At 45.8% G+C, this 15,283-nt stretch overlaps 1 protein-coding gene across 8 annotated transcripts in view; it reads left to right on the top strand.

Annotated features, from left to right (window-relative positions):
• The first annotated feature begins 85 nt into the window (after positions 1-85).
• Positions 86-15,283, top strand: part of TMEM260 (transmembrane protein 260) — a 38,665-nt gene continuing 23,467 nt past the window's right edge. For 4 of the 8 annotated variants that reach the window (XR_012043071.1, XR_012043070.1, XM_072865200.1 and 1 more), the window contains exons 1-4: positions 392-3,235; positions 5,193-5,283; positions 5,825-5,856; positions 6,591-6,742. Coding sequence is in view for 6 of the 8 variants with exons in the window: in XM_072865200.1 (XP_072721301.1) it covers positions 2,963-3,235; positions 5,193-5,283; positions 5,825-5,856; positions 6,591-6,742 (548 nt within the window). In the remaining 2 variants the exon portion in view is untranslated. Of the gene's footprint in view, positions 253-391; positions 3,236-5,192; positions 5,284-5,824; positions 5,857-6,590; positions 6,743-15,283 lie in introns of those variants that run through there. The other 4 variants (XM_072865198.1, XM_072865196.1, XM_072865195.1 and 1 more) reach the window with 4 other exon arrangements.

Below are 15,283 nucleotides of genomic sequence, written 5' to 3'. Positions count from 1 at the left end.
CTCCCGGGAGGCGGCCCGGGGGGAGCGGGGAGGCGGGCGGGGCGGAGCTGCTCCCCCCGCGGGGCGGTGGAGTGGCACGGCCCGCCCGCCCCGCGCGGCCGAACCCGGAAGGCGCGGGCGCGGCGGCGGCGCCCATGGCCGCGGGGGCCGAGGCTGGGCCCGGGGCGGGTGGTGCCGCCGGGGCGCTGGGCGCTGCCGTGGCGGCTCTCTACACGGCCACGCTGCCGCCCGCCCTGCCCGGCGGGGATGCGGGTAACGTACCCGGCGCCGCCAGCCAGCTAGCCCGCCCGCCAGCCGGGGAGGGGCGGTGGGGCACCCCGTGGGGCCTGGGTGGGGGGTCACCCCACCGGGGAGGTGGCACCATAGGGAAGGTGGACGCTCGCCCTCTAGGGGCTGGAGCATCGCGGTCCCCCCATAGGGTTGCTCACTCCACAGGGGCTGGTGCATTGCTGTCACCCCACAGGGTTGCTGTCACCCCATAGGGTGGCACCCCCCACCCCCATAGGGGCTGGTGCATCGCTGTCACCCCATAGGGTTGCTTGCCCCATAGGGGCTAGTGCATTGCTGTCACCCCGTAGGGCTGCTGTCACCCCATAGGGTTGTATCACGCCATAGGGTGGCACCCCGCCCCCCATAGGGGCTGGTGCATCACTGTTACCCCAGAGGGTTGCTTGCCCCATAGGGGCTAGTGCATTGCTGTCACCGCACAGGGTTGCTGTTACCCCATAGGGTGGCACCCTCCCCAAAGGGGCTGGTGCGTTGCAGTCGCTCTATGGGGTGCTCACCCCACTGGGGTTGGTGCAATCCAGCATCCCCGTAGGGGCACTTGCCCCACAGGCTGGTGCGTCGTGGACACCCTATATTGGAGTGCGCACCCCCAGAGCTGGGGCTTTGCCATCCCCCCATGGGGTGCTCGCCCCACAGAGCCTGGTGCCTCGCTGTCACGCCTTGGGGGACTCATCCCCTTGGGGTCAGCGCAGCGTGGTCACCCCTTGGGGCTGTTGCCCTCTGGCACCCCGTGTTGACCGGATCCTCTCCCCCCGCCTGTTTGCTCTGCAGTGAATAGCTTGCCTCTATTTGAGCCTTTCAGCAAAGGATTTAGTCAGGAGCCTTGGGGATGGCTGGTGACATCAGAAGGCAGATGTGCTGTCCTTCCAGATGTGGGATGATCTTAAAGGTCTTTTCCAACCTAAATGATTCTATGATTGAGGCTCTGGCCGTCACTTTCTCTGGCCCATGCGGCCGCAGCTGATGCAGCAGTGAAATTTCTGGATCTGCCTGTCTGGAAGTGCGACTTGCTGACAGTGACAAACTATCCAATGTTTTGTGTTTGGTGCTGCCAATCCCACCAGGCGGGACAAAATTCTCCTGTTTGGTCCTTCTGCTCTTTTGCTGGTTTCATCTGGTCTTGCTTAAAAAACGCCTTCCTTCCGTAGCATGTGTGCAGCTGTGATTTGGGGATAGAAGGGCTTGGATTTCCTAGGTGATAGTTTGATTTTTTTTTTTTTGGTGGAGTAGATACCTAGCATACTTCCCTTCTTTCCTATCCCAGAAGAGCGTTGAGTGGGTCAGTTTAACTCTGTGCCTCTTGGCCGTCGCTGGTTTTGGATCCAAGCAGTGCATAAAATTCCTTATAAATAAACAGGCTTTTAATGGATATATATATTTTACAGCATCAGTATGTGTGCAGAGAGAGATACTTGTTTTAACTACAACTCTTTAAAATTTGCTGTTAGTTTTTGTTTAGCGTTACGTGAAAGGCAGTGCTACTTGGTAAAAGCAGGATGGTTTTGTCTAGCCGGGTTTAAGGCAGCGTGTTATTCAGCATAGCTCTTTGCACAGAAAGGTAAAGTTGAGCAGTGATTCACGTGAGGGGTATTTGATTTAAAGATAACGGGACGGAGCTGTGTTTTCATTACACCAAGCTCGTCCTGGTTCACTGGCTCTCAGAGCAGGGATTTTGGCGTGTAGATGGACACTGGTGCAACCTTGTGTTGTCCATTTTCCCTGTTCCCGTGTTTGGATCAGAGGGACCCTGTTGTCAGAGCTGTATTCAAAGAATTTCTTTTAAAATTCCTTTTCCGTAGAGCTTGCATCCCGTGCTCTGGATGAGGTGTGCAAGCATGCCCCGGCTAGGCTGGCCAGTGCGCACCCTGATGGCTTTACTTCTTCTCCCAAGTTTGTAAAAGAGCTGGCTTTGCTCCTTCTGGTTGTATCAGTTAATATGTGATGATCGATATATTCACAGTTATTACCATTTTGTCTTTTAAAGTACTCCCTGATGGGAAATGCGCATCTATGAATGCGCAGGGTGCCTGTGCTCCAAGCTGTTCATGCCACGCAAAGCCTCGGGAACCTGGTTTTTAATTGACTTTGAGCTTGGGTTTTGCCTCCGGGATGCAAATAACCATTAGCACCCTTTCCAAAGTGGGATGCAGGTTCTCCTGATTTGGTGATGAATCGTTTCTGGGATCCGTTCCTTGCTTGATGTGAGCTATCCCGGTAGATACAGCGAGCGGCCAAGCAGCACAGGCATGGCTTCACCCCACTCTCCCTGGGTTATCGTGGTTATTTTATCCCAGTTTGGAGGCAGGAGGGGGATTGCTCTTTCCCTAATTTCCGAAGGCATGCTGGTTCTTCCTAGCACAGCAGCTGCGTGTATAGAAATGCACATATATATGTGCAGCGTGCATCACTCCTCTGCTAATAACTTTTGTTAGAGGTATCAAGGACAGTAACTAGGTGCGTGCTGCAAACGGGGCCACAGCAGAGAGATGTCCCGGGAGTGCCCGGACTGGGGGACTGGATGCTTTAACATGCTTCCAGCAACCCACGTTAGAGGGAATTATATTAGAGGAAATCTCTCGGCACAGTGTCCCCCGGCTGGCTCCATGACCTCGCTCCCAGTCTCTCGTTATTTTTTTTTTTTTGCATTTTCTTCTAAATCTGCTGCCTGAGCTGTATGTGTTTACTGGAGCTGAACGGAGACGGGCTCATCCCCGCTGTCCTCTTGTGCCTGTCCCAGCCAGCAGCCACCCCATACATTGTGTTAAGACTTTTTTGGGTTATTCTCCTGGTTTCTCATGGCCCGAGCAGCCCATGGGATGCTTCAGCGCTGCCGCCTGGCCAGAGTCCCCTGGAAGGTCTCTGCACGGCCCCGCTCGAGGCGATTAACTTGCCCGCGCCTGAGCACGGGGCTCAAACTTACGCCATCAAAAGCACTGAAGCTACTTGTGTGAGTAAAGAGGTGCTTAAGGATTTGCTCTATCTGCTTTCAGGCAGGGAGCCTATTATTATATTATTTTTTTAAAGCTATCCGTATATTTTTAATTGTTCCTGAAGTTTGCAGTAATCCTAAAACATAAAAGGCAATAGGTATTTTCATTGGCAGCTTTCTCGTGTTACTTAGTGTTGTAATAAAGAAATGAGAGAATGAATTTTAGAGCTAATTCGGAAACATCCACAGATGTTAAAACAGCTTAAAAAGGGATCAAATAAACTCAGGTTAAAAGAAAAAAAAAAACAACCCAAACGTTCCCTCTGATGTTTCAGACATCAGCTCCCAACATTGCTGGGGATAAATCAGTTTTCAGGCAGCGTTTGGCCCATTGCCTGAACGCCTTTATTGGGGAATCGAGCTGGACAGTCAGAAACATATTTACACCAAGATTATGCAGGAATAAACTCTTCAATTTGAGCCAGCATCTGAAGATGCCGCAGGTCGTTTTCTCTCAGGAGACATATATTGAAATCGAGTTTGTGGATGCTGTAGTCTTCCTCTGCGTGTTTTGTCATTTAATAGTAGTGCTCTGCCCTTACGTAGCCCCTATCTTCACTTACGTAGCCCCTGTCTTCACTTACGTAGCCCATAGAGGCTGTAAGTGATGCCCAGGTACATGGGTGGGAGATGGAGAATTAACCATATCTGAAGTGATGGGTGTTACGTGCTCCTTTTGGTTTTCCCAGTGGAATTCAACAGGCCTGCAGCTTGGGAGCTTACTTTTGCAGGTTTTCTTACTTTTTTTTCCTTAATTCTTACGAGGTGAAGTTATGCTGTTGGCTTTCAAAGCTTGGCAATGGCATCCACCAGTATTTTTTTTTTCTTTCTTTTTTTGCAGGTTTCTGCTTGGTTTGTGTCTGTATTGCTTTGGGGTTATTCTTGCCTGTGATACGAACCAATACCATAGCAACGTGCATGAACTTAATCTTAATCTTTAGCCATTTTAGATGCACATATTGCTGTATCCCAGAAGGACTTTAATGAAGGTGAAGCCATGCCTGGCTCGGGAGCAGCATCCCCGCGATGCGATGGGTGATGGGCATCCACCGTTAGCTGCTGCGCAGAGCAGCACGTGCCGGCACGCCGGGGAACCCCCGCAACGCCGAATTTAGGGTTTCCTTTATTAGCATCATCTTTTGCTGCATGCAGGGGGATCGATTGCTTCCCAGCCTCGCCGTGCCCTGGAAACATCAGAGCTGCTGAACACTGAAGGGCTCAGCTCGGGTTGGATGGTTTTCCTATTGCATCTGATTTTTTCTGGCTGTCTTGCAATAGGTTGAAACTTTCCTAAAATAGAGTAGCAATAAAAATAGCCGGTGTTTGCAAGCGCGGTAAAATCCACATCGGAGAGGCTTTTGTGCAGAAAGCCGCGGGGCCGTCCCCTGGGCTGGCGTGGGGCGATGGCTGTAATTTTATAGCAGTGACAAACAGCAATAGTGGGTTGACTTTCATCTTCCTTTTAAAATATATTGCTTAATTTAATGTCAAGATTTAAAGGTGCCATTTGTAAAATCGTCCTCCTTTGTGTTGGATGGTAAGGAAGTAATAATGTGCAGAAATTAAAATATTGTGAATTTAGCATTTAAAGCCAACAACGCCCTTCGTTTTGCATCTTTACCATCTAATGATGGGACAAAGCTACCGCGACCTTGGCACTTGCAAAATTAGCAGGACCAGTGAGACCAGGCTCCACAAAATTGGATCATGAGACATGAAGGAAAGCAGGAAAACCAGCTGTAATTTTTAATTTTGTCGCCCTTTGGTTGTGCCCTTCGTCCCCAAATGTGTTTATGTCTATTTAATATATTTAATATACGCCGTTCAGGAGCGTTGCAAAATGCTTCGGTGTCAAGTGCTCTGAAAATGTCAAGCGTTATTAACTGTTATGCTAACATGGATCTTTTTGTGGCAGCTATTTGTCCTGGCACGAAATACAAATGAAATGCAAAATCTAAATGGTGTTTCTAATGGGAGCAGCTGCTGGATGCAGCATCCACTGACAGGTAAAAGAGTTACTTGCGAAGCAGATGCTGCAAGAATTGCTTTAGCATCAAGGGAGAGCAGCGTTCCCAGATACGTGGATGCAGACTTGCACGACCAATGATTATATTTTCCCTCTTTAAAACTATAGAGCTGTGGGGTTTTTTAATGAGAAACAACCGGGTTGTTTAAGAGACGATGCAGCTTAAGCGTTGCAAACTGTAGTGCTTGAAAGTTATCGAGTCCATTGGTTTTAGATTAAAAATACACATGCACAAATGTCTGCATTTTGAATATCTCGAGCCACTCTTTACCCAAGCCTACCTATACTTTCACTTATCTGTTCATAAAAGTCTCGCGAAAACATACAAAAGATATTTTGTGCAATGACATCAGAGAGAGAAAATATTCTTAGAAAATTTCATGCTGTTAAATCTCTACAGATTTACAGTTTTATCCAGTCAAATTAATGCAAAACCCCAATGCAAGCATTTGGATTTTGAAAACTTTGGAGGAGTGTCATTTCCTAATAGTAATTATTGGTTTTACATTATTTTTTCACAGGGGAGCTGATCACAGCCGCATATGAGCTTGGAGTAAGTATTAGTTTTATTGTTTAATCAATGCTCTCATTAACAGTTTTAGGAATTAAGGAAGTTTAATTAAGCATGGAGTAAAGTAGATTAATTTATTTTCAAACCACAGTTTTTACTAACTTATAAGTACAGCACGCGACAATTTACTTCAAGTTTTAAATCCAATTAAACTAAATTATAAAGCAAAGGCTTTACTGTATATACAGTAGCTGGCTTATTATCAACCCAAATTTTGTATAAGCTGGGGAGAATAAAATAAATCGGGTTAACAATTTTAATAAGTTTTATTATTTAATAAACTTTATTATGGTGCATGATCCCTTTAGGCAAGACCTTAGGACTGTCAGCACGGTGGTAATCCGATAGCAGTGTGGTCTTTCAACTTGCTAACCAATAAAATAGTTGAGAAGCTGCTTTTTAAAAAAAAAAAAACAAAAAAACCCAGCCTTTTGAATGACCCTAATATACTGTGAACCCAAACAAGGAGCCCTTTAAGGCACGCTAATGAAACGTGGCACCTCCTTTTCTCGCCGCCTCATTATTATGGGCGAGGCGTGGAGCCAAATCCACTAAGGAAAAATATTTGCGGAGTTAAAATTGGTACGAAAGGATGGGTCGGGGAGAGGCACCGCTCGGAGATCCCCCGGCTCCTGCCGCTGGACCCTGGCGTGCTGCTCTCCTTTTGATTTCATAGAATTTCACCCCTTTTCAACCCCGTATCGATCTGTCCGTAGGTCGCCCACCCTCCCGGCTACCCCCTGTTCACGCTGCTGGCCAAACTGGCGACGGGGCTGCTGCCCGTTGGCTCCCCCGCCTACCGAGTCAATCTCCTCTGCGGCTTGTTGGGAGCAGCTGCCGCCTCTTTGCTTTTTTACACGGTTTTCAGGTAAAGTCATTGGGGGTGTTTTCTCGTTGGCGTGATGCTGGCAGGGCGCTTCCCCGTCGGCTCGGGACGTTTCCGAAGGCTCCCTCTGTTCCCCTCTGGCCTTCGGACTAGCGTTTCCCCCCTCCCTTTCCAGCTGTAATTAGTTCCTCTGATTAACCTAACAGCAGTTTAATCTGAATTTGACCTTCTTTCCTGCACAAAAGGTCCCTTTTTTTTTTCTTTCTGTTAAATAATAATAATAGTAATAATAAAAAGTGCACCCTGTCCCTTACACAGACGTGACAGGTTGTTCAGGCTCATTATCACAAATCACCGCTCGGTTTAACTAACCAGAACTAATGAAGTTTGTCGTTCTCGAAAGATGCAGATGGTCTGTTTAAATTAACAGGATGAGCTTCACCTATCGGGAAACCGTGAACTTGGTTTAATTGCAGCTCCCGGCGGAGGCGGATGGGCAGTTGCCTGCCGTGGTACCCAAGGACCAGGGCGAGCATCGGCACCGGCCGCCTTACCCCGGCGTAGGTGCTGCCATCCGCGGGGAGTGGGGCTGGCCGGAGCCCGTCCGTTTTCTCCGGACCTCTAACCTCGGGAGAAAAGGGAACAATCGGGATGCGCACGTGGTTGGGGATTTTGTTAACCCCGCTCGTCTTTGATGTGCAAGTTCTGGCTGCTCTTAACCTCAGCCTGACCCATATTTGAGAGGATTATCACAACCCGTACAAACAATTTCTGATGTTCTTTTGCAGGGAAAATAGGGCACGTTTCTGGGCTGCAAACAGTGAAATCTAAAATGATATTGGGGTGCTTTGGGGTGAGACGGGACGAGATGATTTTGGCAAAAGCCCTTTTCTCCCACCCGTTTCCAGAACTGCGTCGCCTGTCAGGGAAACCTTCCCAGGGAGCGAGTGCAACCTAGAAATAAAACCAGGAATAAACGCGGGGGGCCAGATCCTGCACAGCCCAAGAGCCCTGAGCTCACTTAAACTTTGGTCTACGGGGTCCGTCCGTCCGGGTGCATCTGCCTCTGCTGAAGAGGAGTTGCTTTTTGCACATCCCCTTTCACGTAGCAGTGCATCAGCTCCAAAGCACACCTACCGGAATTGCTTAAGCAATTCCTAAATATTTCTACAGGCGTTTAAAGTGATTGCTTTTACTGTTGGCTAATACATGTAATTAAGTCGGCGTTACTTAATTTAATATCCTGTATTTTACAGCATATTTGGGGAGCTGGAAGTGGCGCTGCCTTCCCATGCACAGTGCCAGGCGCAGTGTCAGAGCACAACTCGTTTTGATTATATTAAAAGCTCCTGCGAGGAGTTGCTAAAGGTTTTGAATATTGGGTTCTGATTTTTTTTTAATTATGGTTATTCCCGTTATTACAGCTACTGTGAAGATCTGCCCCGCTTTTTAGTTTTAACTCCAATGTGACAGTTCCTTACGTGCCCATTTTGTGCATATGAAATGGTGCGATTGTCGCTTTAGAGGAATAAGAATACAGGAGAGAAATGACAGGCTAAAATTGGGAATTATTTTTACATTTCTAGAGGGGTTTTGTTGTTGTTGTTGTTTAATTGGATTGGGAAGATGTTGCTTTTGTCAAATGTAAAACTTGCACGAAAAGAACGGAAAACCTGGAACTGAGAGGTGATAGAAACTATTAGGACTTATAGAAAATTATTTCATAGATACAAGGCACTGACAGGATCAATTATTCAGCCTAGCAGCGATTGATTTTGTTGGAAATGAATTGTAAGGTATTGTGGGTCAGTTTTCTTTCCAAATTACAATGTTATATTTTTCCTTTTTAAGCACTTTAAGACTGATTTTTTTTTTTGACATTAATTTAGCAAAAAAGTTTTTTTCTTTCTATTGCCATCTACTTTAAAAAAAAAAAATCTTTCAGAAAGTGTTTACTGACACCGTCTGCATGAACGCAGTAACTATCTGACGGCGATGTGTTTTGGTTTTAACCGGGCTTGTCCATACTCACAAAGGATCTAAACCGGTCTATCAAATCCCCCCCCATTTTTATGTTTTAATTAAAATTTAGCTGATGGGGTGACCCCTGCGAGGTACCAGAGGAAAAATAAGCACCTGCTCCTCTTGCCGCATGAAATGTGGATGTTAATATGAAAATATGTAGATGTTAGGAATACAAATAATTGATGAAGTACACATCCTTGGGGAGCAACACGGTTCAAGTGGCAAATCTCTCTCCTCAAACAATAGCCACCCTTCAGCGGGGAGGAAGCCATCTCTATGGTAATGGGGCTGACGCTGCCCTATTGATCGAGTGGAAGAAGACATTATACAATGTCAGTTGGGTTGTTACAATTTCATTTGTCGTCTGACCTGAACTTAACCTCTAAAACCTTTCTTTTTTCCCCACCAGCCGGGCAGGGTTGCTGTTTACCCTCGCGGGGTTTTGCTGTGCCTCCCAGCATCCCCGTACAGTAAATCTCTCCCTTTTTTTCCCCATTGACTCTTTTTGTTTAAGAGGCATTTCCTGAGTTTATTCCTCGGCAGGTCGGGACAATTTCTTTTACTGCTTAAGGAAAGAGTTGCGGTTCCCTCCGTGGCTGGGTGGTGTTTGGGATGTTACGGTGCGTGCGGGATTAGGATCGAATTTATTCCTTAAACAGATTTCTCCTCCGCCAGGTGATGGCTGGCAGGATGCTCCACGCAGACACTGCCAGGGTCGATAGGAAGCAACCCCAACATCTTGTTCCTTTATTCATTATATTATATTATATTATTAATTTCATTATACTATTTTTTTTAAGCCCGGATTGTGCTTCTTAAAACAAAGTTATGTCGAACCACGTTGATGCAAAAAGCCCTTTTGTCAGTAATCCAGGCTATTGCTGAACGAGCGGTTTACTCCTTTGAATTAGTTCTCAAATACGTTCTTTTCCCCTTCTGCACAGTCTTAATAAATTGCTTGTAATTATCGTAAAATGGCATTTACAAAGAGTTTTCTCGGACTGCTTGTAATTGAGGCAAATAATTGATCTTTGCTTTGAAAGAGGGGGGAGCTGCTTTATGTTTTTAGGACGCAGCAAGTGCGGCTATAGGATTGTTTCTTTAAACAACTATTTATTTGCTTTACTGTGGGAGGCAAAGCATAGCAAGTTTACAAAGTAAACCAATTATCTTCTTATAATATGATTGCCAAAGTGTCATTTTCTGCACAGCTGATGCATTCTTTGCGTTCTCTGTTGCACAGAGAAATAGGATGCTTTCCCCTGCTTTAAGTGCATTTTTTTTTTTCAGTGTATACCTTTCATAGCTCGGCTGTTTTGCTATATCTAAACATACAAAGCTAATTTGTTGCAGGGGCAGTAACGGAGTAGTTGTCATTGCCCAAGTAGTTCTGGTAAGTTTTTGCTGGCTTTATTCTGGCTGAGTTGCACATGGGTTTTTGAAAAGGGGGAAAATGTTGCATTAAATTAAGCAGTTCACGTCTCTTCGGTTTGCTGTTCTGGGTATCAGGTTAAGTTTTGGACTCATATATATATATCTCTATATATCTCTATATATATATTCCCTGCCTCCCAAGCAACACACTGTGGATGTATATGAAAACTGGAGCCTACTCTTCTCCCACCAGCAACAAAAAGGAGTGGTAGGCATGTTGTATAATGAAATCAGCAAAATGATTTGATCATTTTGAAATCATCAAGGTGTTCTGGAAATGGTCCTTGACCATCCTGACGGCTCTGAGGTTTCTTGCTCCAGTGATGTGTGTCCTGGAGCTCTCATGGGAAGGTCCCTGAGAAGGACCAGGCGTGTTGGAGCACTAGAAGGTTGGGTCGCTTTCATGGCCATCCCCACAGGGACCTCACAGCTGATGCTCCCTTAAAACTAACCTGTGCTGGGAAAAGTTGTCTGCTGCCTGTGACGGGTGGGGAAATACTCCCATGTCCCTGGGGTACGTGGGTTTGCTGGAGCAGGAGTCATCCCGAAACAGTTTGACTCCTTTTATTGGGGGGCATGGTTTGGGGAAGATGGAGAGATGAGAGAGGAGTGCTCCTGCCTGGTGTGCTGGTGCCCGCTCGACCATCGTGGGAAATTAAAATACTGGGCTTTGGGGAAAGAGGAATCTCTTTACAGGGTGTATTTGGATTTTTCCAGATTACAGATTATCATAGATTATCGCCGTTGTAGCACAGCGCGAAGATCTTGGCCGTTTCAAAAGCAGCTGGGCTTAGTAACAAGTAGTTATGAAGTTTTCGGAGGGAGAGAAGAATGGAAGGCACTCAAGTATTAATTTGCTTTTCAAAGAATACCTACCGTGACCTCTGGCTAATTGATCATATATATATATATATACATTTTTTTCCTCTTGTCCCCATCATAAACCGGTACTGAGTTCAGTCTGTTTGAAGACATTACCAAATCTGTTCATTTGCATTTTGCTCTAAAGTAGGCACGTTAGGCTGCAATAACTCTGCTTCATTTTGAAGGGGGGGAGGAAAAAGCAGGGCAAAAAACTCTTTTTTTTTTTTTAAAGACTGAAGAGTCTTTTCTGACAGCTAGTCAGAGTTAGAATTAGTTCAAGGAAATGTTAATAATGCACTGCCTGGCTTAATCCCTTTGATATCACCAGGTATCCTCCTGTTCATGGGTTAATTGCTTTAAAAGCGGAGGCAATATTCTGAGCGGTGGGCCGCTTCACCTTTTCACAGCTGTTACCATTGAGTGACAACTAAATCCCATGTGTAAGATGAGGAAGAGCTCAATCTCCAATTGGGAGAAAATTTATGTAAACCGCAATCCCTTCAGAATGTGCGGAAGTCACAGACTTTCTTGATTTACTCTGCTTTTCCCAGAAAGCTCCATTGTTCCCTTCCCTAAGTCCCATCAACCCTTTGTAGCAGAATATCACAGCGGCGGCAGATAGCTTGAAATATATAAATGCTATCATAGCTCTGATTAATAGCGGCGCTTATGAGTCAAGTCTGATAACGGAGCAGCTCTCCACTCAATTTCAGATACCGCTAATGGAATCTGTCTCCTGCAATTGTAATGTGAGAAGGGCTAATTTGCCATGGAGCTTGGAGCTGTCACCAGCCGGGGATTGGGGGGTCAGATGGGAGCTGCCAGGTTTTTGCCCTGCAGCTTGTATCTCTCGCTTTGAATAGCGCAGCCCCCTGCCTGCCAGGGAGCTGATAGGCCGCCGGGGGGTTTATGCCACTCCGTACAATAGCGAAGGGCTGCATGGGCTGACTCGGTAATTGTGAAGCCAGCTCATTTTTATTTTATTTTATATTTTATTCTATTTTTTTTTTCCTTCTTCTTCTTTTTTTTTTTTTTTTTCCGCGGCTGCATAATTTCTAATAAGGGGTTTTAACAAATGTCAGATTAGGAAAAGTTTCTGCAATTACCAAAAAAAAAAAAAAAACTTATGAAACATTTAAATAGCTAAAGTCGGTTCCTACTGAGGGTTGGGGTTTTTGGCTGCTGGAAGTAGGCACCGGTTATCACGGGCGCGCGGGATAAAGGCGTACCTATTTTCTAAGGACTGTGAATCAAATAATGGGTCTAACTAATATACCCTTTCTGCTTGCAAAGACACCGGGAGAGAAGTTCTCATTTTTAATGGCTGGAAGCACAGTTTTTACAACTCACTATTAGGAAGGTGTGAGTACAGGGTGGTATTTATTAAGTAGTGCAGCTGTATATGCATTTTATCGATCTGTTGTGAGCTGTGCTACTCATTGAACTGCTCTGGGATAGCTTGGCACGGAGGCGTTGAATTTAATTACCAAACTTTCTTGGGAAGGGGCTGCTGCAGGCAGGCTCTGCTCTGGCGTGGTGCTGGGTGCCTGGGAGCACGCGAGGTTTGAGGTTGGGAAGTCCTGTTCCTCGCTCCCCTGCCGAGCCCTCGCAGCGACTCTTCCCATCCCGGGTGTCCAGACCCACTGAGGTCCCTGCCACCATCCTGAGGCACCTCGGCACAGCTTGGTCCTCCCGCTGAGAGGAGCTGAGGTGGCATGGGCCCGGCACCCAAGGGGTGGCATGCAAGACGCCCCTCGCACGTGCTGGTGATGTTCATGGGCCCGTATTTGCCCAGGGGACAGGCAGGGACTCAATATTATGATGTAGAGATGGTGTCTTTGGTGGACATGTCCATGGTAGTGTCCTTACTGAACACACCCAGTCCAGGAGGACGTATGCAAGAGGTCGCAAGGACCAGCTCCCCTTAGCCGAAGGACAGCAGTCAGTTGTAACCAAAGTGCCCACTTTGGTTTTTGGTATTTTTTTTATGGTGGTCCTGCCCGTTTGCTTGGTTTCTATTCTCTCCTTGTGGCCATGAAGACTCCACCGGGACCAGCGAGCCAAGCCGCGCTCTCCCACCTCTTCCAGCACCAGGAGCGGAGGCTGCGGGCAGGGCTTAAGTGGCTATTCAGCTCCAGGTCCTTGAGGAAGAATAAAATCTGGTTTGCTATTCCCTGTAGTACCTGCGCTGGCTCTTCAGCGCTGAGAGCAAGAGAAACCGCCTTTTGTCCATTGAGTGTTTGTGACTAAAAGGCAGGCAAACCCAGCGGGACTGGGGTTTTGGGGGATAATTACTATTACTTAGGTCCTAAACTCATGTTTGGATTTTTATTTGTGTCTTATTTTTAAATAGTTTTTCTGTTTCAGCACCGATGCACTTGGACACTTGAGATTTATCTGTGGAAAGCTTGGTTGTTGAGTCTTCTAAGTCCCATTCTTTTTAGCCTACATAAAAAAAAAAAAAAAAAAATCAGAAAAATGAAACCTCTTAAGTTAAATTCAAAATGTTAAATCTTTAATGCACTAGTCTGTTATACCATGAAATAAAAATACATGGAAGGGATATATCTTTGCTACTGCAAAGCGAAGTTACAGCGTTGCAGAGGCAGAAGTTGCTGGGGATGTACCTGGAGCCTGTGCGGGTGTACAGGGAACCGCCGACATCAGGGTCATCGTCTGCGGGTGCAGGGAGAGGCTGCAATTAAAAAAAAAAAATAATCCATTAATTAGTTTATTAGTGGAGATTTTAAAAGCAGGAGAGTTTTTTTTCTTATTCCACTGACTGAAAAAAAAAAAAAGATGCGAGGCTGAGATCTGCTACCTGTAAAGTTTTGGAGGGAACAGAAGGCAGAAATAATCAGCTTATTTCACTAGGTACAGATAGGTGTTTCCAGTGTTTAATACATCAGCTTTAAATATAAAACATTCTGATTATCTTACTTCTCTTCTTTATGAATCCAGGGCACTGAAGTTTGCATGTAACAAAAACATTTTAATTAAATTCTAATTCCCATCTATATATAGCTTTATACCAATCATTTAATAAGTTTTTGCAAATTACTAAATATAAAATGTCTGCCATTATTTTCTAAATAAAAAGTAAAAACACTGATTGAGTTCTTTGTTAAATGCATATAGGTGTAACCTGTGCTCTTGGCTGACAAAAAGTTTTACCAAACTTAGAGGAGCGGCTAAATTTTAAATTGTAAACTGGCATGTTTTAGTAATTGCCAACAAATGAGAAGCTAAAAACTATAATTGCAAAAACAGATTAAAATACCTAATTTCATTTTTCCCGATTGCTTCTGTAAACTCTTAATAAAAATTTGCAGCCAAAATATTTCTGATTAAAGCAAGTTCCTACTGCCTGCGTCCTTGGTGCTGAGGCCCAGCCACACATTCTTTCACTCGGGTGCCTGAAAAGGAAAACAAAATAATATATATTTTTTTTCTCTTTTCCTTTTTGGGATGCCATGGGAAAATATTTCTCACAAAGGACTGTGTGACCTCTCCTTTGCTGACTGCTTCTGCCCCTTCTGAGTGCCTTTTCGGATGATGGGAATTTCTGCCCATGTTCAGAAGATTATAGTTGGTCAACCGATAGGAAGGGACCTTCTTCCTGCTTGTTTTGTTTTGATACGGTGCTCCACGTGCTTTGAGCAGGTCTTGCCCCAAATGACTTATTTTGCTAAATCAAAAATACAAGCTGTTCCCTTGGCTTTTCCTCCACGTAAGATAAACAAGCCTAGAAGGCAGCTTTTATTCAAGCTTGGTGCTTCAATCCTTCTCAAAGTGGGCCTGGCAGTGGTAGAGTTGTAGCACCCCTGGGAGAAGTTACGAAGACTTTCCCACTGTTGCGTTGGCTGCCAATCTTTTCGTCTTTCATGAGCTGATTTCTGTGTGCTGAGACTGTTCTAATGGCAGGCTAGGACTACTCTGAATGCTTTCTTCTAGGTGACCCATTCTTCTCCTCCAAGAGATAGTCCCTACCTAGCCCAAGCTCAGCATCTCCCCTCCACTGGACAGAGCCTTATGCTATAAGGGGTTTTGCCCACCTTTTGCTCTTTGTAAAGCCTCTCTTCTTGAGGGAGTTGCTGCAAGGTAGCCGTCAACGCTACACTGTGTTGACAGATGAACACGCGATGGTTATTACCATTGCCATGGCTTTGTTGTCGGCAACCCATTGATCCTCTTGTTCCAGTCACCTGTTCTTTCTCATACCAGTTCCAAAGACTGGGGGAAACACGCTGGCTTTGGGTG

Source organism: Ciconia boyciana, chromosome 6 (genome assembly GCF_034638445.1).
Source record: "Ciconia boyciana chromosome 6, ASM3463844v1, whole genome shotgun sequence".
NCBI lineage: Eukaryota > Metazoa > Chordata > Aves > Ciconiiformes > Ciconiidae > Ciconia > Ciconia boyciana.
The sequence above is the reverse complement of the archived record's forward strand: the minus strand, read 5'-3'. Positions and strand labels throughout refer to the sequence as shown.